The following is a 26,114-nucleotide window of genomic DNA, read 5'->3' as shown; positions in this document are numbered from 1 at the left end:
GACAATTGTGGCCTCGCGCTGCCCTTTTCCCCTACCCGGGCACGAGTAAAGGTAGCGCCCCTGAGCTCCCACTGCCAACGGAACGGCGCCGCGGAAGGGGCGGAGCTAGAGGAATGTTAGCACTTCATGAGATGGAGCAAATGCAGCGTGGGGACGTTCTAGGGGCGGAGCGTGTGGAACGTTTAGACAAATGTGGGCGTGTCCCTGGATCACTTCTCTATAAAGAAGCTTGAGCGGGAGCTGCTAGGCCGGCTTCTCACACGGACCTACTGACCTTCTAGTCTCCTTCGGCTCTGCGCCAGGCAGCAGTACCCGACCCATCATGGCACCAAGGAAATTCTTCGTGGGGGGGAATTGGAAGATGAACGGGGATAAGAAGAGCCTAGGCGAGCTGATCCACACCCTAAACAGCGGCAAGATCCCGGCGGACACTGGTGAGGGGAAGGGGCAAGGTTGTAGACTGGGAGTGCAGAGGTGGGAGGGAAGCTTCTATCTAGTGTCTCTAGGGATGGTCCCAGAGTCGTTGCTTGTTCACGTTGCAATCGGCTGCCTCGCTGGTCTCTGTGGGAGCCTGGCTCGGTCCTGAGCATCGCCCCGCTTGACTGCGGTAGGCCCAAGACCCCAGCCCCATCTACATCCCTCTCCTCCCTTCTCCCGGGCTGCCCCGCTGAGGCTAATGGGAACGGTGTGGACAGAGATCTGGGGCAAGTGGCTGCTGAGCTAACCCGCTAGCCGAGGCAGGGGGAGGGGGCAGCTAGGGTGCGGCAGCCCCGCAGTGGGTGGCTCTGGGCGGCGGCGGCTCAGGTGGAGCTGGCTGGGGGCAGGGCTGCTGGAGCTCCCCTCGGGTCTCCTGTGCCCGCGCTCCCGCTCGTCCCCTCCCCTCGCGCTGTGCCTGCCCGCACGTACCCAGTGACTCGCTTCCTGCTGCTGCCGCCTGCGCTTGCGAACGGGGAAAGCGCCATGTGGACTAGGCGGCTGCTGCAGTCTGGACTCCCCGCCGCGCGGCAGGGGGCCGGCGGGACTTGATCATTGTCTAGGGCACAAGGGGCGGGCAGGAGGGAGACCGATCCGGGACGGGAGAGTCCGCCTCTCTCCCCCCTGCCAGAGCCATAGCGTTCAGGCCCGCCAGATCTACTCTGCCCTCGGGGATCTGGCCCCCAAGCACCGAGAGCCCAACCTGCATGGGGCCCAAGCGCATTTCATGGCAGGGAAGTGATACAGCGAGGTATACACAGGTAATCCGAGCACATGGCCCGCTCCACCCACTGCCTCCAGCCAGTCTCCCAAGTCCCATTCGTGCTGCTCCCCTCCATCAGCCATCCTGCTGCTGCTGGCTCCGCCCCGAAGTATGAAAGGTCAAGTTTCTGTGCATTATGGGTACTGCCCTTTTGGGAGGACCTGAGAGCCTTCCTCCTGGCTTTCCAGCTGAAACCTGAAGAGGGGGGTAACCTGGAGTGTCCCACTCCCGCTGAGCCAGCCAGCAGAGGACATCCTTCCCTGGGGTGCTAGGCAGCAGTGTTCCAAAGAACAGGCCTCCAGCCTGTTGCCAGGCATCTGTGCCCATAGACACTAGTAGATGGACCCTGAATTCTTCTGGTGGCTTAGTCTCGCCGCATTCCCTCCTTGGATTTGTCTAAACCAGTGGTTTTCCAGGGAGGGGTTGTGGCCCAGTACTGGGTCACTTTGCTGTCAGGTGACTGTGCTGTGCCCCAGAGTCCTAGGTGGGGGGTACTCTGGGGATCCAAGCCCTGCCCTTAGCACCAGCTCCCCACTCCCTTTGAGGGTTCCTGGCCAATGGGAGCTGGGAGGGTGGGGCAGGGCCTGCTGGCAAGAACAGCGCCCAGAGCTGCTTGCACAGCTGCCTCGGAGCTGAACCTGCTGCTGGCCACTTCTGAGGCACAGCATGGTCTGTGGTGCAAGGACAAGCAGGAATCCTGACTTAGCACCCCACTGCACTGCTGACCAGGAGCCATTGCAAGTAAGCCTGCACCTCAGTCCCCTGCCTGAGGCCCCCTCCCTCATTCCTGGCCCCACCCCATAGCCCGCATTCTAGTCAAAAGATATAATCCTGTAAATGGCACTGATTAAACGGGTAGGGTTAAAAACTGGTGACAACTTTTGCAAAACTCCCTTTGAGTTAAACCAGGCTCAACTTCTCGTTATATCACGACTTCAGTTGTAATGAGGTGCGTGCTGGTTTAATTAAGTCAGTTTAAAATCACAGTGTAATTTAGGTTGGTGTAGCTTTTACTTGTGCAGCCCAGGGCCTTGTTATCTCTCCTTGCCCCAGGGTTTGTACTTGCAGATAGATTTCCAGTTCCCCACCTCCCTTTGTGGCTGCTTCAGTTGGCATCTACATCATCCAGCAACAGCTAGCTAGTCTTCTCTCTCTCCACTATCATCTCCTCGCTGAAATATCCTCCGCCTCTGGATCTTGTGCTACCCATCTCTTTGGGCTAGGAGGGTCCTGTAATGAGGAAGGAGAAACTGCTATTTTGGGGGAAGTGCCCTGAAGAAATGTCAAAGGTCTCTGAGCAGATTGAGACCTAAATATAACCAGTGGTGTCTGGGTTAAAAATATCAGCTACTGTACTTGGTTTGGAAACCAGATCTCTGTTGGCTGCTAAAGGTCAAGGGGTTGGCATTGGAGAGGAGGGATGCTGGTGGAAGCCTCTCTTAGCCCCAGGTCCTGAGATAATAATTATGTGCGGGAGATGGTACCAGTAGCTAGTACAGTGACCCCTGCTGGGGAAGGCAAGACTAGGCAGCTGCAGGCTTTCCTCCTCAGCTATCTCAGTAATACAACATAAAAGTAATAGCTTCAGTAATACAACATAACTACGCAACTGTTCTTGCTACCAGCTAAATGAATAAACTACACAAACCTCCCATCTTAAAATTGCTCTGCACCCTTCAAAATGGAGGCAGCTCGCCTGATGGCAAAGCCTCCCTGTCTCCCCTGCTCTCAGTGTGCAAATAAGATGGCCCCAGAGACTGTACATCAAGGCTTTCAAGATGTGGTTACTGCAGGCAGGTCCCTAGGGCTTACCCTGCCTGGGATGGTGCTTGGAAGCCTGTGCATTTAGTGGACATGACCAGACCTGCTCAAAGGAAGCAGCAGCCTTGGTTTACACCTTGGCTGTGTCTACATTGGCATCCCTTTCCGGAAAAGGGATTCTAATGAGACACTTTGGAATTGCAAATCCATGGGGGATTTAAATATCCCCCGCGGCATTTGCATTTACATGGCTGCCGCTTTTTTCCGGCTCAGGGTTTTTGCCGGAGAAAAGCACCAGTGTAGACGTGATTCTCCGGAAAATAAGCCATTTAAATGCAAGTGACGCGGGGGATATTTAAATCCCCCGCGGATTTGCAATTCCAAAGTGTCTCATTAGCATCCCTTTTCCGGAAAGGGATGCCAATGTAGACACAGCCCTAGTGTGTATGTGCCTTTTCCTCACTTGGCTAGGGATGTTACATTTAGATTAATTAACTAATCAAGTAGTCGATGGGATTTCCATTGACTATTTGTTTAGTCAATCAGGGCGCCTCCACCTTTGAACTGCCGGGCTACAGTTCAAAAGCAGAAGCTGCGCAGGGTGAGTGGGGCATTGGCCCTGCATTCCTTGCGGCGCTTGAGCCTTTGAAATATTGCGCAGGGTGGTGGATTTGCCACAGGGCTGGGAGAAGCCTTTGCACTGCTTTAGGAAACATCTAAACTCAAGAGCTGTAGCAGCCTAGCCACGGTGCTGTCTCTGTGCCACTGAAGCTCCCAGAGAGCAGACAAGCCCTGAGTTGATGCCTAAGGAACTCCCAGGCTGGCTTCCTCAGTAACTTGTCCTATCCCCGTGTTGGGTACCTCCCATAATCATAAGGATGATGAATCTGCCTCCCCAGGTTCCCTCTAATCTGTTCCCTAGGGACCAATACCTGGGGACCCAACATCTCAGTGATGGTAGTGCCACTCCAGGTCCCTTTCACTCGTGCTTCCAGACCCCATACACTGCCAGGGAGTAGCTCCTGAGCAGCTTTTTCTTATCCCTCCCTAAATGGGCTCTATCAGGGTTCCCCTCCCTACTGAAACTCTTCTTTAGTCAGATGCTTCTTGCATTTCTCATATAGAACCATAGAAGATTCAGCTTGGAAAAGACCTCAGGAGCTGGTGCAGGAGGCATCGAGTCCAGCCCCCTTCCCAAAGCAGGACCAATCCCAACTAAATGATCCCAGTCAGGACTTAACCTCTAGGGATGGAAATTCCACCACCTCCCTAGGGAACCCATTTCAGTGCTTCACCTCCCTCCTAGGGAAACTTGTAAAAACGTTAAACTGAGCTTCCTCTCATGATGCTTGCCATGCGTCCCTTTAAAAGAAGAAGAGAAGATCATAATAGAGGAGAAACATCCGTACTGTGTTGCTGGGGCCCCAAGTTTCAGTGAGGGTGATGTGTGTGGTAGGGTTTGTGTGTGGAGGTTTTTTGTTTTGAAGGGTTGCTACAGCTTGGCAGAGTAGGGATAAGCACCGGGGGTAGGGGCGGGTTGAGGGATAAGAAAAGGATCAGGGGATGGATCTCGGGGGGAAGAGGATTCAGCTGTTGGGAGAAGATCAAGTGTGATATCTGCTCCATCCCCATATGGTTAACACCCTCTCTTGCCCTCCAGATGTTGTTTGCGGCGCCCCCACCATTTACCTTGATTTCGCCCGTCAGAAGCTCGATGCAAAGATTGGGGTTGCAGCACAAAACTGTTACAAGGTGTCAAAGGGAGCTTTCACGGGAGAGATCAGGTGAGCCTGCTATGGGGTGATAGAGCTGAATTAACTTAGAGACTGAGCCCCATGGGGGCTCTTCCCAGGACAGAGGCAAGGCCCTCATCTCTCCCTTTTCTCCCCTTGCAGCCCTGCAATGATAAAGGACATCGGTGCCACCTGGGTGATCCTGGGCCACTCGGAGCGAAGACATGTTTTTGGGGAGTCTGATGAGGTGGGCTACTTTGGGATGTAAGGAGGAAACAGTTTTAACATCCTCGGAGGGGGGAGCTGAGCTCCAGAGTGTGAAGTTTGGCTAACTGTTCCCTCCCCTCTTCCAGCTGATTGGGCAGAAGGTGGCCCATGCCCTGGCTGAGGGTCTCAGTGTCATTGCCTGCATTGGGGAGAAGCTGGATGAGAGAGAAGCTGGCATCACAGAGAAGGTGGTTTTTGAACAGACCAAAGTGATTGCTGGTAAGTGTGGAGGGCATTTTCCCTTTAGCCCACAGCTGGGCGGAGATCCCTGCTCTGTTGCTTTTTCCTCAGGTGAGCCCCTGGGAAATGTAGTATTACTTCTTGATCACTCATTCCAGGTGTGCCGCAGAGCTGGGTTTGTGCATGCTTGTTTGGGGTATCAGTCTGAGTTCCCAGCTGCTCCTCCGATAACTGTTCTATTGTCAGACAGCTGCTCTGCTGGCCAGTCCCAGCGGCGGAGCTGTCCCTCACCTCCCGAATAACACTTGCTTCCTTCTCTCGCCCCAGATAATGTGAAGGATTGGAGCAAGGTGGTGCTTGCCTATGAGCCAGTTTGGGCTATTGGAACTGGCAAAACGGCAACTCCCCAGCAGGTATGAACAGGGTTAAGGAGCCAAGCGTCCGTCTTTCTCACCCCTCTTCGGTGGGTCTCGAACCTCAGTGAGGTTGGGGTCCCAGTAATGCAGCTCTGGTTTCATTGCAGGCTCAGGAGGTTCATGAGAAGTTGAGGGGGTGGCTAAAAAATCATGTGTCCGAAGCTGTCGCTCAATCCACTCGCATCATCTATGGAGGTAGCTAGCCTTGGGCACCCTGCCCTTTCTAGTGCCTAACACTAGGCACCCCCCTTTGCCTCTGCTCGGTTCTGCTGTTGGTTGTACAGCTGCTCTCTGCCAGGCAGATGAGCCACTGCTGTCTCAGGCAGTGTCCCCTCCCCCTCCCCCCTCCCCCAATAGACAGAGGCTCTGGGACTTGATTCCTTACTCCTTGACTGACTTGTTGGGTCACCTTGGGCAGGTCCCTTCACCCCATGTCCCAGCTGCCCCATGTGTACAATGGGGATAATGAAACTTGCTGCTTTTGAAAAGCCCTTTGGGACCTCTGACTGGAAAGCGCAGTTGCTCTTGGGGGGGGGGGGGGGTTATTTATTAATGATACCAGCTGAACCTGGTGTGCCAGTAGCTTCTCCCTCCCCCCTCCCCCCACTCCAGAATCCTAGGGCTGGCAGAAACCTTAGGAGTCATTGAGTCCAGCCCCCTGCCCAAAGCAGGGCCACCCCAACTAAATCATCCCAGCCAGGGCTTTGTCAAGCTGAGACTTAAACTCCTCTAGGGATGGAAATTCCACCCCCTCCCTAGGTAACCCATCCCAGTGCTTCACCACCTGTCTAGTGAAATAGGACTCTTCAATAGCACAACCAGCTTTCCATTGACTAACTAAAGGGACATGCTTCACTTCCCCACTCCCCCCTCTCTGTTTCCTGAGCTCCGGGACCCTCTTTGGGGTTGGGGGGGGGGGGGGCAGTGAACTAACCACTCAGTCTGTTACCCTTCCCAGTAGACAGGGTACAACTGCTTCTATCTATTCCCCATCTGCTCAGCTAACCAACCCTTTCCCCATCCTGCCCCTGGCACTCACCATGGGGTGTCTAACCGGTGTTTGGAATTGTTCCTCCTTTGATAGGTTCAGTCACTGGTGGCACCTGCAAGGAACTGGCCTCCCAGCATGATGTAGATGGCTTCCTGGTGGGCGGAGCCTCCCTCAAGCCTGAATTCCTGGACATCATCAATGCAAAACACTGAACCTACCCCTAGAGCCCAAAAGGGGGAGCCATCATGGAGGGGAAGGAAGCTCACCCCTACGATCCCCTCACTGTAATGGCCTCACCCATGACTCCTCTGCCCCATTCACTGTAATCGGTCCTGCTGCTGCTAACCGCTGTCACCCTGCTGGATTCTGATTGGCAGGGAGCCTTTTCCAGAGGCGGGGTTTTACTGGTCTCCACCTCGTGCCTGCCCCCCTCTCCTAAGTGGGCAAAAGTAACTGTTGGCTGGTGGATGGTCTGGCTGGCTGTGCCCATGTGCCTGGTAGACCAATCAGAGTCCAGGGCCTGTCTGTCACTCCTCCTGGGGTACTGCAGTGAGGCGGGCTCCTGGGCTGGGGAGAGGAGGAAAGGCTGCCTCTTGCACCAGGCATCCTGGGGGGTGAGCAGCTGGGAGGGAGTGCCTGGCAGCTGGCATCCCTGTGAAACGTCGTAGCTTTCCCATGTCCCCTAACCCGCCGTCACTATTCAAAATAAACATGTGGCACCGGACTCTGTCTCCTTGCAGTCATTGGGGGAGGGAGGAGCGTGCCAGAAGGCAGGTCACACCCAGGGGGAGCTTCCTGCAGGGTGAATGTGGTAGGGACACGGTGCTGTGGGGTTTCGTCCTCAAGCTGGTCCCTCTCAGAGCGGTGCCTTGGGCTGGAACTACTGCTGGGGCCCCTTTCAGGGGAAAGCTCAGGCAGTCTCCCGAGAGCTGTATCATCACAGGGCTCTCTGGCACATGCGCTTTCGTTTCTCAACTGAGCCAGTCTCCTGGTTGGGACAGAACAGTCACTTCATGCTGGCTGCTGCAGTCATTCCACGCCCGGCAGCAGGGAACCATTGAGTGGGCATGTGAATTGCTCCCCTTCGTCCTGGTATGGAGGGACAGCACCATGGTCATCTTTCCCTGGGTGGCATGGCACTGCCCTGATCCAGACAGCCTCTGCTGCCTTGCTGGGTGGAGAACGCAGCTGTAGCCCCTGCCTGCTCCTGCACCTTCCATTTGTGGGCTGAGGGGCTTACCTGCTTCCCTAGCTAACTTAAAACACTTAGTCCAGCTGGCAGCAGGGAGTGTGTTCCAGACAGGCAGCACCCTGAGAGCTGAGCTGGCCCCTTTCTACATCCTGTTTGCAGATGGCAGTGGGAGCCTTTGTTGTGGCCCTTCAACCTTTCTCCCCCCCCCCCCCCCCCCCGAGTTGTTTAACATGTCAGGGTGAAGCTAAGTGTCAGTGAGTACGGTGGCAGCCACTCATTCTTGCCACCTCCACTGTATACCCTTTCTCCTCCCCACCCCATGAGAAATGAGACTGCTGGGGGGTTGCCCAGAGGAAGGAGTACCCTCATCAAACTGAGAACATGGTGGGGAGGGGATGATGGTGGAACTAGCAGGAAAAGGCACCAGCCTTGGGTAACTGCCTTTTGGGAAGTCCTTACATTGTACATGGGTACAGCCTGCACCGCCCTGGACAGCTCACTGGTGCAGCAGGTGCTGCTCCCTAGGCAGGAGGGAGGCAGTTGAGGGTGGAGCTGCAGCTGCTAGGACTGCGGTGTCCAACACTCTAGCCACATGTGGCTATTTGGCCAGTTGAGTGTGGCTACTGCTTCAGAACAGGTTGGACACCTCTGGTCTAGGGGGAGAAGGGGTCAGATTTGGTTTCAGTTTCCATCTCATTTGAAGATCCCCTCACTTAGAGCTACTGCTCTCCACCCCATAGAGATTTTCTTCCTTTCCCAATCACAGGGTCTTTCCTCACTATTCCCCTACCTAAATGCCCTTTCCCTCTGCAGGGGTATCGTGCTGGCCTAGCCCTGCCCCCACACAGCACTCAGAGCTGCCTTTCAACCCCTGAAAGTGCTTGTAGATGGGTCTTGGCCATGCTAGATCTCAGTGTACCCACCTCCCTAGACAGTATTCCACCTCTGCCTGGCCCTTTGGCGAGGTAATGAGGGTAGCTGCCCCCTTGACTCCAGGATAAAACTTGCTAGTGCCTCAGCCCCATGAGTCTCCATTGCTGCCCAGCAGGGCTACATAGGAATTATACTGCAGGGGAGCATATTCTATAGCCACCTTTATCAGGGTGAGTCTTCACAGCACCTGGGCCTGTCAGTTCTCCCAAGCATGTAGTGCCTTACGGTGGCTTGTGTGTCCTGTACCCCCTTCGTGGTCTGGACTACAAGCTTTTTGTTTGCTGTACTGTTTACAGCCACTGTTGGCTTCCAGTTGTGTTTGCCCTATACCCCAGTTATCTGTGGGAGACTTAATTCTTCTGGTCCCAGGGAAAATGGAGGGATTACCCCACCAATTACCATCTGATCCAACTCTGCCTGCACTGGAGCCTGAGCCACACATTGGCTTTCTCTTTCCTCCCCCAACGTTTAGGTCCTGCTGGCCCACTTCCCTTCAGCTGAGTGGTGCTATGTAAGGTGGAGGTGAGGAAGAGTCCAGGGAAACCCCAGAAAATTGGTATGCCCTCTTACCTGGCTTCAGCTCCCATGCCCTGATGGGCAGAAAGGACTTGCTCTGTGCTCAGACAGCAAAGAATCATGGGCCATGTTACTCAGGCTCTGGAGAGAGAAACAGGCAGCATGCCTTCAGGGGCGCTCCCAATTCCCTCAATGAGAGGTGCTATAGAGCACAGCAGGAGTCCTCATGTGGTCCCCTAGCTCTGTCCTGTGTCTGAGGCTTTAGTTAGGGGCCAACTGCTTCATCCCCTTTCTACATCCTTCCCTCACTGCTTGTGATGCAACCAGTTCTCTCCCGAGCAGAGACCATACTCTCAGTTGGAGCAGGATCTAGAACCAAAGAAGTGGAGAGGAACGTGTTGTTCATTAGCATTCCAGCTTTTTCCTCAGGGCTAATCTACAGTGGCACAGCTGCACCAAGTCTGGTGAAGATGCTCTTTGCCAAGGGAGAGAACTCCCCATAGCATAATAGCTACCATCTCTTGTGGATATGGTTTTATGTCAGCTGGAAAAGCTCTCCCACCAGCACAGGCTGTCCTCACTAGCACTTAGGTCACTATAGTTTACTTCACATCCAAGTGACATCTAGTATGTAGAAAGTTTGTCTGATCAAGAACTCCTAAACAGCAAAATCATTATACAGCCTCCTCTTACCATAACTTAAAGTACTGTCAGGCTACATCTACATTGCACGTTCTTGCACAAGAACATATGCAAATGAAGCACAGCAATGAATATTGCCATGCCTCATTTGCATATTTAATGAGCCATCATTTTTGCGCAAGAGAGCGGTATAGGCTGCTCCTTCTTGCACAAAAAAACCCTCTTAAGAGCCGTTCTGCCTGAAAATAAGTGGCAGAACTGCTCTTGCGCAAAAGCCCTTTGTGCAAAAATGATGGTTCATTAAGTATGCAAATGAGGTACAGCAATATTCATCATTGTGCCTCATTTGCATATGTTCTGCACAAGAATGCACAACCTAAAGGTTTGATTGTGCCAGAAAACAGGATTGCCTGGAATGGGATTGCTTCTCATAAAACCAAACAGAAAAGAGAGAGAATCACTAAATTAAGTACAGTCCTCAAAATTGACATAAGTGAGCAAATGTTGAAAGAGACTGAACCAAGCCAGAAAAATAGGATGAACCTGGAATAGGACTGCTTCTCAAAAAAATCTTACAGAAAAGAGATAAAACAGACATTTAGGCTACGTCTAGACTGCAAGCCTCTTTCGAAAGAGGCTTTTTCAAAAGATACTTTCGAAAAAGCCTCTTTCAAAAAAGAGCGTCTAGACTGCAACCAGTACTTTTGAAAAAGCAAGCTGCTTTTTTGAAAGAGAGCACCCAGGCAGTCTGGAAAGAGCACTTTCGAAAAAAGGCGTTATTCCTCGTGAAATTAGGTTTACCGCCGTCGAAAGAAAAGCCGCATTCTTTCGATTTAATTTTGAAAGAATGTGGCTGTAGTCGAGATGCAGGTAAAGTTTTTTCGAAAAAAGGCTACTTTTTTAAAAAAAAAATCCTGCAGTCTAGACACAGCCTTAGAGTGATGCTGTTTTGGCACAGCTAAATCAAAGTTTAAGGTTTGAAAACTAGAAGACAGTGTTACTGGAAACCAAATTGATTATAGCCCTTTTTTGCTAAAACATAGCAAATGGTAAGAGTTTATAGGGATAAAGGAAAAAAATACACTCAATGAAATTCCCATTTTAAAAAAATTACTATTTTTTTTTAATAGTTTAAAGAAATCTGAAATAAAAATTAACCTTAAAAATAACACTGTACTTTGGAAAAATACAATCATTTAAATAAAGCATGTACATTTTTCTTATACTTTTCAAAATACAAAAACCCTTAATTGAATTAAAGACCTGAGCAATGCCAGGTAAATCTGTTAGTAAGTTATACAGCATAACCTGTAGTGTACGTAAGCCCTCATAAAAGGCCCATGGAATGAACTTGTCTCTGAATTTGCAAGGCACCATTATGTTAAGAGGAGTCACTAGCTGCATCTGCCGCTGCAGGGTTGGGCTGGGAGCTTTAGCAGAGCTGGAAGGAAGCCCCATCTTGGAATAGGAGTCAGTTCTGTGAGTGAAGACAGATGTGAAACTTCTGCATGCTCCTTCACCCTCTTCTGACTCCTCTTGCCGCCACCTGCGTTTCCACAAAGGGTATCTACTTATCTCTTCAAGGGTTTGACACACGTCCACGAGCTTCCCTCCACTGCTGCCCCACTGGACAAGGGGGCATTTATGCCCAGAACTCAAGAAATCCTGGTTCCATTCCTTGTCCCAGGCTCTTGCCTGGCGGGTGGGGAGTGCTACCGTGGTTTGGCCCAGCCCTGAGGCTGTCATTGTCCTGTTGTGAAGGGCATCCAGGTTCCATTCCCTGTTCTGGTCCCTTACTCCCTAAGAAGCTGGATCTCCCACTAATAGGGGGTTAGGGCCCTGTGGTGCCAGGTGGGAGACACAGGTCCTGTACTCCAGCCCTCTCAGTGGGGCTGGGAATGCTGGACATCCACAGGCTGCATCTTTATATTCTCTCCCCATTTTCTAGGCTCGCCAGGCTTGACCTAACCTGGCTGCTGACTGCCTGACTTGGAGCGCCCTCAGCTGACCAATAAGTAGAAATGCAAGCACATTTCATATATTCAACACCCATCCCCCTCTGCCACAAAGCATGGAGCATCTGACTCATACCCTCTGGTGATCCAGTGTTGGCCTCCCGGCATTCAGCTCTTCAGCTTCCCCTCCAGCATGAACCAACACTGAGGCAGTACCTGAGCCCTGTTTGTGATGTCTACCTAGGAGCATTGTGCCCTTGCCTTTCCACATGGCTGCTCAGGGCCTGAACATGAATTTCGGTGTAACGCTCCAGATCAATCAAAACACACAATTCCAGAAGCAACAAGGCTCCAGGTTTCACAGGGAACAACACTGCATTAGACAGTCAGCTTCGCCCAGCTGGCCGGGCCTTCCCTTTGCACTTTGCTTGCTTGACTCCTACAAAGGAAATGGCTTTGCTTGCAGAACTCTTCGGAAATGCATCCCAGGGACACTGGGTATCTTCGACTCCCACTGTCTTTAATGGGAACTGATGGCATTTGGTAGCTTGCAGGTGTGGGCCCTTTATCTCTGCACACCACAGCTGGGCCAAGAGAGAAACTGGGGGGGTAAGGGGGAGCGAAATGCTGAAGAAGTTTTATTCCTCTAGCTGCCAAGCCAATTAACAGTCTTTCTGGAGAGAAAAATGACAACTCCAATAAAGAACTGCAGGAAAAATCTAAGTTGAAATGGAGTTATGGCTGAAAGCATAGACGAGTAATTTAGGGTAAATTATGTTTAAGAGATGGTGTAATTATCCCCAAATCAGGCATTGCAAACAAGGAAATTCAAAGGTCAGGTTAATCTTCAAGCTAAATATATTAAGAAACTATGAGATGCTATCACTAAAATACACAGGTCTGCCTTGTGATACCAAACAGCAAATATGATTAACACAAAGTAGGGTTTGTGGTCCCAAATTTAAATGATTTAGCTACAATTTCATAATGAAAGAAATCACAAGCATTATCACATGAAGGGGGGAGCTAAAATTCAGTATGGCAAAAACCACCTTCCCTGGGAAATATGGTTGTGATGTGTGTTCAGGGTTTGGGTATTTCAAGGAAAAATCATAAACTGCAAGATCTACAGATTTTCCATGAGAAGAAAGCAGAATAATGCCCATCTCTGACAAGACTGGGGGACTGTTCCCTGGTAGGGATGAGGCAGTGGGGGCTATGTAAACAGTGAGAGAAGAGATCCTGGAATACTCAAGAGCAGTGTTTCTTAAACTGTATTCTGGGGAACACCAGTGTGCCGTGGAGAACAACAGAGTTCAAAATGGCCACCCTTAAAGAGGCAGGAGCTTTTTTTTCTCAGTTACTCCCCACCCCCCCATACACACCCTTTTTCTTTTCTTTTTGCTCAACAAAAAAAATCCTTGGTGTTCCTCATAAAAAAATTGGAAGATCATCTTCCTCGGTTTTAAAAAGTTTAAGAAACACTGCTCAAGAGGAGTTGTGTATTGCCATGACCTTTTGATTTCTTTGCCACTCTTAGAACAAGGTGCATCTCGGGCAGGGATCAGAGCAAGATAAGACTCTGATCTGTTGGTCTCCTGCTCCTTCTCTTTTGCTCAGCACTGCCAGACGAAGAGTTGAGCAAAAGCCCATGAAGGTTCAAGATGATAAGGGAAAAAGTACATGGAATTTGTGCCAATCATTTGCTTCTTTATGGAGAACAGAGAGTCCTGAAAGGACTTTTTTGAGTGGGTGGGACTCTGCTTATTTCTTAACTGGAGAACTATCGGGAATGGCAAATCTCATCTTCCTTACTTTTTGCCAACCAGTGCCATAGAGGCCACAGATATATGGAATGGAAGTTCTCTGCACAGGTCATGGAGTGGTGTTGGGTTTTTAACAAAAAGAGGTTTTCTTTAAACAATTTGGTAGACATTTTATATTGTTAGATGATATACAAGGAAAGACCTTTCTCCTCTTAATCCAAACTCATAAGAATTCACATTCTCCAGTCCTTCATAGAGTCTTCCAGGAAGAACCAAGTAGACAAGACCTGAATTACTATTGTGAAAGTCAGGCTGGAAAAAAATTAAACTCAAACAAAACCCAATACCCACAAAACACAAACAAAACCCCCATCAGTGAAAAAGGGGAAGTGGTGAGGAAGAAAAAGCAACCCCCCTTTTTTTGTCCAGAACCAGTTTTCCAGATTATTTTTACCAATAGAAATGTAATGCAAGAGCATGTCTAATAAGGCATTTCCAGGATTTTCTGCAGGAGTTAGAGGGGATGAGGCAAAGCATGCGATAGATTACAAAGGGTCTGGAATGCCCTATGTAGAAATCCCCTGATGACATGAGAATAATGACTGTGGGTAATTGGAGAATTAGTGAGATGAGTCCCTTCAATTCCTGGTATAGAGCCAGTCTGGCAAAGTCAGAGAGAAGTGACTCCAGGCAGGTTTGTTCCCTATGGATGCTCCAGGAGTTTGCCCAAGAGATGGAGAAGCTCCATTAAATATCATCTAATCCATTTCCCCCATAGGACACAAAGTCAGGGAGACAGCCTGGGATCAGTGAGGTTGATTTCTGAGCCAGCAAGGTAAGATGGTGGTTGAAACAGTGTGAAAAGAGGAAAGACAAAGTTAGGGACAGTAACTAGTGTAGCAGAAGAGTTGGAAGGGGTGGCTGTTTGAGATTGGGGAAGAGGAGCAGGCTTGCATTAAGAGAGGAGGTACCAGAAAAGAGAAATTAAGGAGGGAGGGGACCATGATAATGGAGGCAAAGGAAGTGAGCTTAGGACTGGGCAAATTAAACAGGCAGAGAACTTAAATGGGGAGAGCCCTCAAGGAACCATGAGTCTGGAACAGTGGAACAAAGAAACTGTGGGGCAAAGAGAAGGGGAATGTGGCAGATCTTGTTGACCAGCAAAGTCAAGTGATCCTGTGCAAAGTGGTAGCAGGAGCAAACTGGGTATATGTTAGGGGTGACCAGAGGTTTTGATTTTACAAGGACAGTCCCAATATTTGAGTGCTTGGCTTATCTAGGCACCTCTTACCCCCCTATTCCCTGTCCCGATGTTTCACACATGGGATGTGTCTACATTGCATGCTTCTTGTGCAAGAACAGCTGTTCTTGTGCAAAAACTTGCCAGCTGTCTACATTGCACACGTGTTCTTGCGCAAGTAAATTTACAGTATAGCGGCGGAAAACAGGGCTTCTTCCGGAAAAGTTATTCCTCTCCTGAGGAGGAATAAGCCCTCTTGTGCAAAAGCTCTTCCAAAAGAAGGCAGTGTAGACAGGCAACAAACATTTCTTGCACAAGAAGCCCTGATGGCTAAAATGGCATCAGAGCTTTCTTGTGCAAGAGAACGTCCACACTGCCATGGACACTTGCACAAAAGCACATGGCACTGTGGATGTGCTCTTGTGGAAGATCTTTCACCCAAGAACTCTTTCGCAAAACAGTTCTTGCACAAGAAGCCTGTAGTGTAGACGTAGCCTTGCTCTCTGGTCACGGTGCAATTCTTAGGTGACAGATGAGCTAGGGGTTTAGAGGCACATTGAATCAGCCTGATCTCAATGGGCAGAATGGGAGAGTCACAGCTTCTGTAAGAGGAATGTTAGGCCGTGACATACAAGTGTACATTAGCAATCGTGGGACCAGCACCTCGAATGTGGGGACTAGCTACACTCTGGCGGTGGCTGGCCAGCCACTGACACCCAGCAAGGCTGAACCTGACCGTTTCTCAGTGTGGGTTCAAAACAGCGGCGCTGGCACAATCTGTACGGTGGTGGGAGCAGAGAGCCACTGAACCCAGCTGCAGAGACGGTGCAGGGTGGAAGCGCCTCACGCAGGGCTGCAGCTGCACCGCTAGTGCCAGCACGCGCGGTTCCACATGGCCCGGGCGCCAGGGCAAAGCGTAACTGACAGGCACCGACAACGTCACTGCAGGGGCCTACGGGCGCAGCCACACCCACTCCGCGCCTCTCAGCCGCAGAACAGCCCATGCGCCTGCGCCGAACAGTGACCGCCTGCCGCGCTGCCTTTGCAGCGCAATGATGTCATAATAGCGCCCATTGGCCCCTCCCCTCCGCGGCGCGTTCTCAAAGGACCCCTCCTTTCATGCAAATCACGCACCGCCTGCTCCTATCAAGCGGCTGCAAACAAGCTTCCGAGTCTCTCCCCAGTCTGGCTCCTGCCAGTTTCCTAAGAACTCTGCCTACTGGGACTTGTCAGTCACCAAGTGTTGCCATGGCAGCAGAACCTAGCAACAGTTCCCACCCATTCATCTTCGGGGTTTCCATAGCAGCAGTAAACAACCCCCCCTTCAGGCTGCAGGCTCGTGGAGCAGCTCAGAGCTGGGGTCAGTCCCCCCCCCCCCGTGGAGATTGGGGGGCAGGTTTGGGGCCCTGGTGCCAGCCCAGGCCCAGGCGCTGGGCCCTTGCTGGCACTGGGTGGCGAATGGGACACGGGGCTTCTCCCCTAGGCACCGAGCCCCTCTGGCCCCCGCTGGCAGAGGTCTCCCAGGCCTCTGCGTGCAGCCAGGTGCTGGGTCCTCAGCAGGACAGGGCTGTGCCTCAGCGTGCAGACACTGAGCTCCGCCAAGGGGCCGTCGGCGCAGGCCGCACTGCAGCCAGAGGTGCGGCGGGAGGGCAGGGATCTCCTCGCTGCTGACACACTGGGACTGTCCGGCCTCTCTGGCCAGAATTACGTTCTCTCCTAGCAGGGCTTTTTCTAGTCCGGGAAGATGTCGAATGAGGAGTTTGAGGACGACTACAATGCCAACGAACCGGAAAAGGAGGGGGAGGAGGGGGAGGAAGAGAAGGAGCCAACAGAGGAGGAGGAGGAGGTAAGGAAGGCTGACCTGGAAAGGAGCCTGAGCATGAAGGGAGGGAATGTGTAGGGGGTCATGGATGTTAGGGGTGAGCTGAGAGTCTGACCCTGCCTTATTTTCTGTGATGTTTTCTCTACTGACTGTTTGTTTCTGTCTCTTTCCTTTGCTCATCCTCTCTCAGAGCTTGACTCCCCGCCTTCTGACAGAGGAGATAATGAAGGAAGGCCTCTCCCTCTTGTGTAAAACAGGCAACGGCTTGGCTCATGCCTATGTGAAACTAGAGGCAAAGGAAAAGTGAGTGTGGAAACATTCACAGTCAAATCCTCCTCCCCAACCACTGGCAGCAGGACAGAAGCCAACACCTTTCCTGAAGCACCCTTTTTAGGAAGATGTGGGGCAGCCAGGGGAGAAATTCTGGAATAATGTTTAATGGAGGAATGGATTGCAGTACCTACTAGCGAGGGCTTATTTCTGTTTGGGCTATCATGATTAGTGGGGCATCCCACTCAATATCCTGCACAGATCATACCTTGGATTACCTCTGACTGTATTCTGGGATGATCCAAAGGGAAATGGGCTTTGGGACTGTCACTTTGTTAGTGGCCCTCCTTCCTCCCTGTGTTTGCTTCCCCCCCCCCCCCCAATATCCACATAGGCCTCTTGCTGCTCTTCCAAGTCAAATTTGGCATCAGGAAATGACTGGCCAACTGGAGATCAGCTTGTTGGGTCATTAAAGCATTTCTGTGGCCCTGTCTGTCTGGTTGGGCTCCCAGATTGCAGCTGATAGGACATGATGGTGGAGACCTTCCCACAGTTAGCCAGCTCTGACTAGTAGAGTGAGGCTGATGCTCAGATACATTATTGAGAACACCAGTATTATATCCAGATGGGCATGGTGACTGGGTAGACAGGACAGGTGGATAGTTAGTTGGATGCTCCACGAAACGCTCTCAGCAGCTCTTTCCTGATGTGTAGTAGGGAGGCTGACAGCACCCCCCACCCCCAGAGCTATGCTCTTTGCGTTGACTCTTGGGGCTATTCAAGTGACTGTCACCACCCCAAAATCAGCAGCCAACTCAAGTGTCTCCCTTCCTCACCCACCAGTTGCTGCTAACCATGGACCCATATATGTCATGGGGAAAACACTCTTGGAAGTTTTTGGAACTCATATCCCTGTGAACTTAATCCCACGTTGGCAGACACTCAGGGGGTTTGTGGAAGTTGGCACCCAGGGCACTGCCCTGCTTGCCTGCCTCCAGGACCAGCCCTGTCACTAATTGTGTATTCCAACCTCCTGGCACTGCAGCCTGGTCCTTCCCAGTCTCTCTCTTTCCCCCACCCAGCCCTCAATGCTAGGACCACTATTTGATGGACTTATTTCTTCATAGCTTCTATGGTTTCCTCCCCTTAGTTTCTGCCCCCTCTTGACAGCTCCTTTTTCAGCTGGGAAGGGACTCCAAGTAGGGGTCCCTCGGGGCTTTGTTTCAAACCCCTTGGCTCACTCCACAGTCTGCCTTCTCCCTCCTCCATCATACCCAGAGAAACTTCTCAAGATCAGATATAGGTAAGCTGCAGAGGAGTGGAGACCAGCTCTCGGAGAAAAGAGAAAGGAGGAAGAAAATTGGATGTTTGTCTTACATCCTCATCCTATGGCAGGGATCTGACAGATATCAGCCTTCTCCAGAACTACATTCACTTACGTTATGTGGATTTGTCAGAGAACCTGCTGCGAGATCTGTCTCCTCTGGGCAGCCTCATCCACCTGCTGTGGCTGAAGGTGGATGGGAATCGGCTGACCAGTCCCTGCCTGCCAGAGCTGCCCTACCTGCAGATTGCCAGTTTTGCTCACAATCGTATCAAGGACACAGAGGGCATTACCCACCCACGTCTGGGCAGCCTCAGCCTTAAAGGTGGGTGTGTACCAGCCCTCACCACAAAGTGTTCCTTACTGTGTGCTGGAAATGGGACACTGGAGGAATTAACCCTTTTGTTTCTCCTGTCACTCAGGGAATGAAATCCAAGTGATATCAGGTCTGGATCCAGGGAAACTGACAGACCTGCACACGCTGGAGTTGCGAGGAAACAGGCTAGAGACCACAGCAGGGCTGCACCTGCCAAAGCTCAAGAATCTTTACCTGGTAAAAGCTCCTCACCAGGGCACTATGCTGCAGTGAGTGGTGTGGAGATTCTGTTGGGTTGTCCATGTGTGAGTGTGGTGGTAGGCCAGCACTGTGCAGCCTTGTTAGACTGAGAGATTTACATGCTCCGAAAGGTCAGGGGGACACAATCAATTCTTTGGGGGAGATGCTGGGACCTATTGTGTTCCCATCATGCTCAGTCAGTGCAAAGTGAGCAGAAACCTCCTGCAAGTTCCCTGCAAAGAACTGATGACCTATTAAACCTCAGCTCGTCCCTTTTAACCCATTCCCTGTGCTTCCCTGGGGAGAATAGCATCCTGTGCCAAGTGCTCTCCTAGGCTCTGGTGAAGCAAATCAGGCTTCAATCCTGCTACACTCTCTGAGGTTCCCAAAGCCCAGCAGGCAATACAGAACAGCTAGAGCTACTTTCTTCTCTCTATGATGCAGCAGACAGTCTGCTGGGGAGCTGCTGAGCAACAGCAGCCGATAAAGCACTGCAGGCACTCAGAGCTCTCCCAACTGGACCTGCTCCTGCAGGAACAGGGCATGTGACTCTCTCTCTAGCAACCCACTTTTGACCCTGTTACTCCCAGCCCTGTTTTTCATTAATTGTCCCCCCATTATTACCTGAGATCTGGGTCTGGCAGCTCCTTCCCTTAGGTTGGGGAAAGGGACCTTTAGATGTGGGTGAGCTTGTGCCCACTCACATCTAGATTCTCAGTTGGTGTAGGGGATGTGACTCCCTCTGGGTCCCTGCTTTTGACCCTATGACCTGCACTCCCATCCCTTTATTTTTCCTTTGTCATCTCCAGAATTATTGGAGCTTTGGGTCCAATAGGTCCTCTCTTAGGCTGGGGTGGGGGACTTTATATGTGAGCAGACTTGCACACACCCATCTCTTGATCCTTAATAGGTGCAGGCTGTGTGGTGTGAGGCAGGTAGGGAAATAGTGCCATCTTTCTCCTCCCTGACAAGGCTTATTCCAACCCCAGTTTTGAAAGTGTTGGGCAAGTTTCCCTTGAAGATGCGGGCTGATAGGTCAGAGAAGAAACTTGTCAGCATCTGAAAGGACTGCATCTTGGAACAGCTTGAGCTAAAGCAGCCAAAAGGAAAAGCTAGTCTCAACTTAGCCTTGTTTCATGAGAGTTAAGGGATCTGCCAAAAGAGGAGGCTTTACTGCCATTTGGGCCCCTCTAGACTGGGCCAAATGACAGAAAAGTGTCTTCCGCAAAAGCAATCGGAAAAAGCTATGCAAATTGCAGAGTGCAACTCTGCAATTTGGGTAGCTTTTTCCGATAAAGCCCCGTAGTCTAGACCTAGCCTCAGTGACACATACTAACCACTCAGTGATAGTGACTACAGTATAATTAGATTCAACATCCACTGGGCAAATAGGAAAACAAAAAGTGACACTGACCCTAAGCTTTACAAAGGGCGATTTCATTAAAATCAGATTAGTCAAAAGGATCCTAAGTTAAAAGAAGTAAAGTCCATAGATTTGCCAAGGATGCTACATAAGAAAACAGTTTATTATGAACTGGGGAACCTTTTAGGAAAGGAGGAGCCTATACTGGAAGAATGGTTTCTACCTAAAACAAAAAGGAACCAGATTGCTGGCATGTACAATTAAAAAGGTTGAGAGAATTTTGTGAATTAAGGGCTGGGAGAAAGTCGACAGGGCTAGAAGAATACATGGTTTGGGTGGAAACACCCTTTACCGATGAGTTTATAGAAGGGCATTCTATATCCTTGTAAACAAGATGGCTGTGTCTACCCTGGCATGAATTTCCGGAAATGCTTAAAACAGAATAGTTTTCGTTATAAGTATTTCCGGAAAAAGAGCGTCTACATTGGCAGGCTGCTTTTCCGTAAAAGCCCTTTTTCCGGAAAAGCATCTGTGGCCAATGTAGACACGCTTTTCCGGAAAAGAGCCCCAATCGTCATTTTCGCAATCGGGGCTTTTTTCCGGAAAAAGACTACTGGGCTGTCTACACTGGCCCTTTTCCGGAACAGTGTTCTGGAATAAGGACTTATGCCCGAGCGGGAGCAGCATAGCTTTTCCGGAATAGCAGCTGATTTTGTACAGTAGAGCGTTGTTGCTTTTCCGGAAATTCAAGGGCCAGTGTAGACAGCTCGCAGCTTATTCCGGAAAAGCGGCTGATTTTCTGGAATAAGTGGCCCAGTGTAGACACAGCCGATAGGGGCTAGTGAGGAATAGTCAAATGCAAAAGAAGGCAAACAACTAAATATTGACAGAATGAACGTGAACTAAGATAGTGAACTAGAGTGCCAGTTATAAATGAGGACATTGATATAATAGCATCACAGAAACGTGATGGTATGAAGAAAATCATTTGGACACAATAATACCAGGGTACAAAATACATAGGAGTGACAAAGTAGGTTGTGCTGGTGGGGAAGTGGCACTAGATGTTAAAGCAAGCATAGAGCTAAATAAAGTAAAAATTTTATATGAATCAAATTGTATTATAAAATCTCAAGAGAAAATCCATGCTTGATTAATAAGAAGAATACAGCCGTACAAATATAGTACTGATCACCTGACTAAAAGGATGAGGATGATTATGAAATACTCAGAGAGATTAGAGATGTTACAAACGCAGAAAATGTAGTCAGACCAAGGACTTTCAACTATCCCTATACTGACTGAGCATATATCAGGATGGGACGCAGAGGTAACATTTCTAGATATAATTAATTTCTGCTTATTGGGAGGAGCTAGTCCTGGAAAAGGGGAAGGCAATTCTTGATTTAGTTCTAAGTGGAGTACAGGATCTGGTCTGAGAGGTGAATATAGTTGAACAACTTCATAGTAGTGACCATAACATAATGAAGTTTCACATCCTTGTAGGGGAAAAATGACAAAGAAGGCTACACAGCAGCATTTAATTTCAAAAAGGGAAACTATACAAAAATGCAGAAGCCAGTTAAACAGATACTAAAAGATACTGTCACAAGGGTGAAACTATTGCAAATGTCATGGAAATTAGATGAAAACACCATAATAGAGGCTCAAACGAAATGTATAACAAATAACAAAATAGAGAATAACAAAAAAACCACCTTGGCTAAACAGCAAAATATAAGAGGTGGTTAGAGGAAAAAAATCATCCTTACAAACTGAAAATAAAGCCCTCTGAGGAAAATAGAAAGGAGCATGGCCCAAAAAAATAAGTTGAAGTGCAACAAGTTAGACACAAAAACTAACAGAAAAAAAAGGATATCAGAAGCAGGGAGCCTGCTGAACAATCAGTGGGATCACTGCCTGATCAACACGCTAAAGAGCACTCAAGGAAGACAAGGCTATTGCAAAGAAGCTGAATTAATTCTTTCATTAATTCTTCATATCATTCTTCACTGCAGAGGTTGTGGAGGAGAGCTCCCCACCCCACCATTCTTTTTGGGAGATCAGTCTGAGGACCCGTCCATGATTGAAATGTCAGTTGGGTTTTGCAACAAACTGATACATTAAATAGCAGTAAGTCCTTGGGCCCAGATGGTTACACCCAAGAGTTCTAAAGGAGCTCAAGAATGAAGTGGTTGAGTTACTAGCAATGATATACAATTTTTAAAATGAGACACTGCTCCAGAAGATCGGACAGTAGCAAATGCTGTACCTAAAATATTCAAGGGGTGATGCAGGGAATTACATCCCAGTGAGCTTTATCTCTGTGTCTGGCAAATTGGGTGCAATTATAATGAAAAAGGATGCTAATAAAATACCTAGTAGATCATAAGCTGATCATAAGCAGCATGTATTCAGCAAATGAAACTTGTGTCTCGCTAATCTCAAAGCAGAGCTTCCACTGATTCAGTTGCAGATATGAGCACTCACAACTTCAGCAGAATCCCAATTCTCCAGGGCAGCTTTAACCATGAAACAGATCCTCCTTTCTCTTCCTACAACCCCCTGCTTCCTTCACTACATGCCTTCTAACTTCTGTAACAAACAAGGTAAAGGTCCTTCAGAAAACAGCATCCTTTCCTACACAGCTCTGATTTACTCCCTGAGCACTGTCCATCCAGTGCATGAACTGAAGCAAGTGTACTGTGATCATGTTAATTGTATCATAATGGCTATGTCTACACTGGCATGATTTTCCAGAAATGCTTTTAACAGAAAAGTTTTCCGTTAAAAGCATTTTCGGAAAAGCGCGTCTAGATTGGCAGGATGCTTTTCCGGAAAAGCACTTTTTCCGGAAAAGCATCTGTGGCCAATCTAGATGCTCTTTTCCGCAAAAAAGCCCCGATCGTCATTTTTGCGATCGGGGCTTTTTTGCGGAAAACACTACTGTGCTGTCTATACTGGCCCTTTTCTGGAACAGTTTTCTGGGAAAAGATTTTTGCCCGAACGGGAGCAGCATAGTTTTTCCGGAAAAGCACTGATGATTTTACATTAGATCGTCAGTGCTTTTCCGGAAATTCAAGCGGCCAGTGTAGACAGCTGGCAAGTTTTTCCGGAAAAGCGGCTGATTTTCCGGAATAACTTGCCAGTGTAGACACAGCCAATATGTATACATAAGTGGGCTGAATTAAATTTGCACAGGTTGTTTTAATTCTGGCATTTTAAAACTTTTGATTGCAACCTTAATAATGTTCTTTTAGCGTGGGGTGTCATTAGCAAAGTTGGATTCACTGCACAGACCTCTGCCACTTAGGTAACAGGATAACTGATAGCAGTATAGATTGCCATTCTCTATGTGGACCAGCAGTAGAAGTATTTCACACATTGGTGGAGATTATTGTAAAGAACAGACAGTAGATGAATGCTTTGTTGGGGAAGAGTCAACATAGCTTTTGTAAAGTCACATCATGCCTCACCAATCTACTAGAATTCTTTGAGGGGCCAACAAATATATGGACAAGGGTGATCCACTGCACACAGTGTACTTGGACTTTGAGAAAGCCTTTAGCAAAGACTCTTAAGCAAAGTAAGCTGTCATGGGACCAGAGAAAGTCCTCTCATGGATTGGCAACTAGTTAAAAGGCAGGAAACAAAGGGTAGGAATAAATGAGAGTCAGTTTTCAGAATGGAGAGAGGCAAATAGAGGTAGTGATTTGTTGCTTTGTCACCCAGTTTTGTGAGATCCCTTTGCAACTTTTCTAGACAGCTTTGATCTTAAATTTTGTATAATCTGCAAATTACACCACACCCCTTTTCCCAGAGCATTTATGAAGATGTGGAAAACACTGGTCCCAGATCTGATCTGGTAACCACTAGCTACCTCTCTCCATTCTGAAAATTGACTCATTTATTCCTACCCTTTGTTTGGGCAAAGGGTGTTAACCATTGTAGACAAATCCCAAATCAGATTATTTTATTCTCCATCCCTACAGTTTATCCTGCAGCTTTTATTGGAAACAAGATACCACTGACCCTCCTATCCTGTATCATTGCACAGCTCCGTTGTGGGGTTCTTACAGTTGCGGTGCCCCGCCCCAGTGAACAGTGCATTGGGGTGATGAGTGTGTGGGAAGTGAAATTAATCTTACCAATATAACATTATTCTGATTCTCTCTTCCCTTTCCCCAACTTCCTTTCTTCTCCAACTCCAACTGCCTCTCTCGCTCACTGGTGCTCAGGCCCAAAACTCCATTACCCGGCTCGAGGGCCTGGAGGATCTGGTGCAGCTCACGACCCTGCATCTACGTGACAACAGGATCGAGACCCTGGATGGCTTCTCTAAGAGAATGAAGTGCCTGCAGTACCTCAATCTGCGGTGGGTGCTTCCCTGATGAGGTACCACTCTGGAGTGCTGGCAACTCTCTGCGGGCAAAGGGGCCGCTCTCCCCAAGGCATGTTAAGCTGGCTGCTTTGGGAACACCATTTTTCACCAGCAGGTGGGGAAGGGTTGGTCTTCCCAGCCCACTGGTCTCTCTGGGCCAGGCCCTAGCTACTGTAGTGGGCCCCTGTGCTCTGATTCCTCAACCACTTTGGGATGGCACTCTTTTCCACTGTGTCCTGGGAGTGATTGGCCCGTCCACATCCATCTCAGAAACCCCTGCTGCAATGTGTACCCTTTGCTACGACCTTCCTTGGTCCCCCTGCCCTTTGCGTAGCCTGTTGATGACTGCAGACACCCTTTCCTCCTAGGTATTTGCTGTACAGGGGAGACGCTGACAGTGGCTGATCCAAAGGGCTGTCTGTGCACAGAGGAGACACCTAAGGAAACCCAGAGAGGTTTTCTTTTTGTCTCTCTCAGTTTGGGGAGCCCGCAGCTATCAGTCCCAAGTACTCAGGACTGACTGCTTGCTGATGAGTCCCTTTCAGTGGTTCCTGTCATGTCTGTTCAGTTAGGTGATTGTTTTGGCTGGGAGATCTCAGTGAATAGGGTTTTTCTGTCTTCCTGTCTTGCTCTGCAGGGGGAATGTGGTTCTGAACCTTCAAGAGATGGCAAAGCTGCAGGTGCTGCCCATGCTGCGGGCGCTGGTGCTAATGGACAATCCCTGTTTTGATGAAGGGGGATACCGGATGGAGGCTCTGGTGCTGCTTCCCCGTCTGGAGCGTCTCGACAAGGATTTCTATGAGGAAGATGAGCGGACAGAGGCTGATGACATACGGCGGAGACGTCAAGATGAGGAACAGGTAAGAGCAGGGGAAGAGAGAGGAAGATACTGGGAAAGGAGAAGGACTAGTCATTCTCAGTCTCAGTGAAAGCCTAAAATCCCAGGTGGGTGCTCCTCTGGATCATGTTTGATCATACAAAATGGCCTGAGACATGGGACCTGTTAGCTAATGAAAGGGTCAGCACTGAGAAAACAGAGTAGTTATAACGCTCCCTTCTCCACAAGAAGGGAAGAAAGCACTGTCTGGACCTATCCTTGTTAACCTCTCCCTTTTCTTTTCCCTCAGGAAATGGAAGAATCTGTCCTGGGGGAAATGACAGAGTGACCTGCCAGCTGCCCCTAAAGTCCGTCAGGACTTCGTGGGGCAGGAGTCGGTGGGCTAGGGAGCAGGTGCAGTGTTCTATGGATATATGTATTTGGCTCTGAGAGACCCTTCCTCTGCCCCACAGTCACTGTCTCCTGGGAGAGGTTGGCATCAGACACGCACTTGTGCTGCCCAGGGAAATGCCATTCTGTTGCAGTCGGTGCAGCTGGCTTTGCTCCTCAGAGGCCCACAAAGGAGGGGGCAGTTAGTTTGAATTGTCAGTTTGAATTGTGCAGTCTGAAGCTCCTGCAATATTTTCTGCTTTGAATAAAAAATATTAATGAACCTGGAGTGAGTGTAGTTGATTATCCAGGCCCCCCGCTCCTTTCCTCTCCTTCTATGTCTCTGGCTCTCTCTCCATTCT

General features: G+C 49.6%; 2 protein-coding genes and 1 long non-coding RNA gene across 4 annotated transcripts; 2 read left to right on the top strand and 1 right to left on the bottom strand.

Moving 5' to 3' along the window:
- The first annotated feature begins 219 nt into the window (after positions 1 to 219).
- On the top strand, positions 220 to 7,309 carry TPI1 (triosephosphate isomerase 1). Its single transcript, XM_006124145.3, has 7 exons — positions 220 to 434; positions 4,659 to 4,782; positions 4,894 to 4,978; positions 5,085 to 5,217; positions 5,506 to 5,591; positions 5,702 to 5,789; positions 6,679 to 7,309. Exons 1-7 carry the CDS (start codon positions 323 to 325, stop codon positions 6,795 to 6,797), a joined length of 747 nt encoding a protein of 248 aa, XP_006124207.1. The 5' UTR covers positions 220 to 322; the 3' UTR covers positions 6,798 to 7,309.
- Positions 2,333 to 18,489, bottom strand: LOC112545979 (uncharacterized). Its single transcript, XR_003089569.2, has 3 exons — positions 18,361 to 18,489; positions 9,281 to 9,367; positions 2,333 to 2,467 (listed from the first exon to the last, which is right to left on the bottom strand). It is a non-coding gene; the product is annotated as an uncharacterized LOC112545979 (long non-coding RNA).
- LRRC23 (leucine rich repeat containing 23) lies at positions 16,130 to 26,095 on the top strand. Of its 2 annotated transcripts, none has more exons than XM_014574095.4 (7): positions 16,130 to 16,675; positions 16,842 to 16,954; positions 18,413 to 18,570; positions 18,668 to 18,798; positions 24,403 to 24,539; positions 25,183 to 25,405; positions 25,673 to 26,095. In XM_014574095.4, the coding sequence occupies exons 1-7, from the start codon at positions 16,574 to 16,576 to the stop codon at positions 25,709 to 25,711; spliced, it is 903 nt and encodes a 300-aa protein (XP_014429581.1). In that variant the 5' UTR covers positions 16,130 to 16,573; the 3' UTR covers positions 25,712 to 26,095. The 2 variants fall into 2 exon arrangements, with proteins under 2 accessions (XP_014429581.1, XP_089627965.1); XM_089771839.1 differs by having other exon boundaries at positions 16,135 to 16,675; positions 18,317 to 18,570; positions 25,673 to 26,085.
- The last annotated feature ends 19 nt before the right edge of the window (positions 26,096 to 26,114 follow it).

This window comes from Pelodiscus sinensis, chromosome 1 (genome assembly GCF_052426305.1).
Source record: "Pelodiscus sinensis isolate ZL-2025 chromosome 1, ASM5242630v1, whole genome shotgun sequence".
NCBI classification, from domain to species: domain Eukaryota; kingdom Metazoa; phylum Chordata; order Testudines; family Trionychidae; genus Pelodiscus; species Pelodiscus sinensis.
This window is presented reverse-complemented; position numbering and strand designations above follow the sequence as displayed.

Bases quoted from the DNA above. Each gene is read 5' to 3' on its own strand.
- TPI1 (XM_006124145.3), top strand. From the start codon at position 323: ATGGCACCAAGGAAATTCTTCGTGGGGGGGAATTGGAAGATGAACGGG. The intron at 4,783-4,893 runs GTGAGCCTGCTA...CTCCCCTTGCAG, and splicing joins GCTTTCACGGGAGAGATCAG to CCCTGCAATGATAAAGGACA. The intron at 5,218-5,505 runs GTAAGTGTGGAG...CTCTCGCCCCAG, and splicing joins ACAGACCAAAGTGATTGCTG to ATAATGTGAAGGATTGGAGC.
- LRRC23 (XM_089771839.1), top strand. From the start codon at position 16,574: ATGTCGAATGAGGAGTTTGAGGACGACTACAATGCCAACGAACCGGAA. The intron at 16,955-18,316 runs GTGAGTGTGGAA...ATCCTATGGCAG, and splicing joins AAACTAGAGGCAAAGGAAAA to GGATCTGACAGATATCAGCC. The intron at 18,799-24,402 runs GTAAAAGCTCCT...ACTGGTGCTCAG, and splicing joins AGCTCAAGAATCTTTACCTG to GCCCAAAACTCCATTACCCG.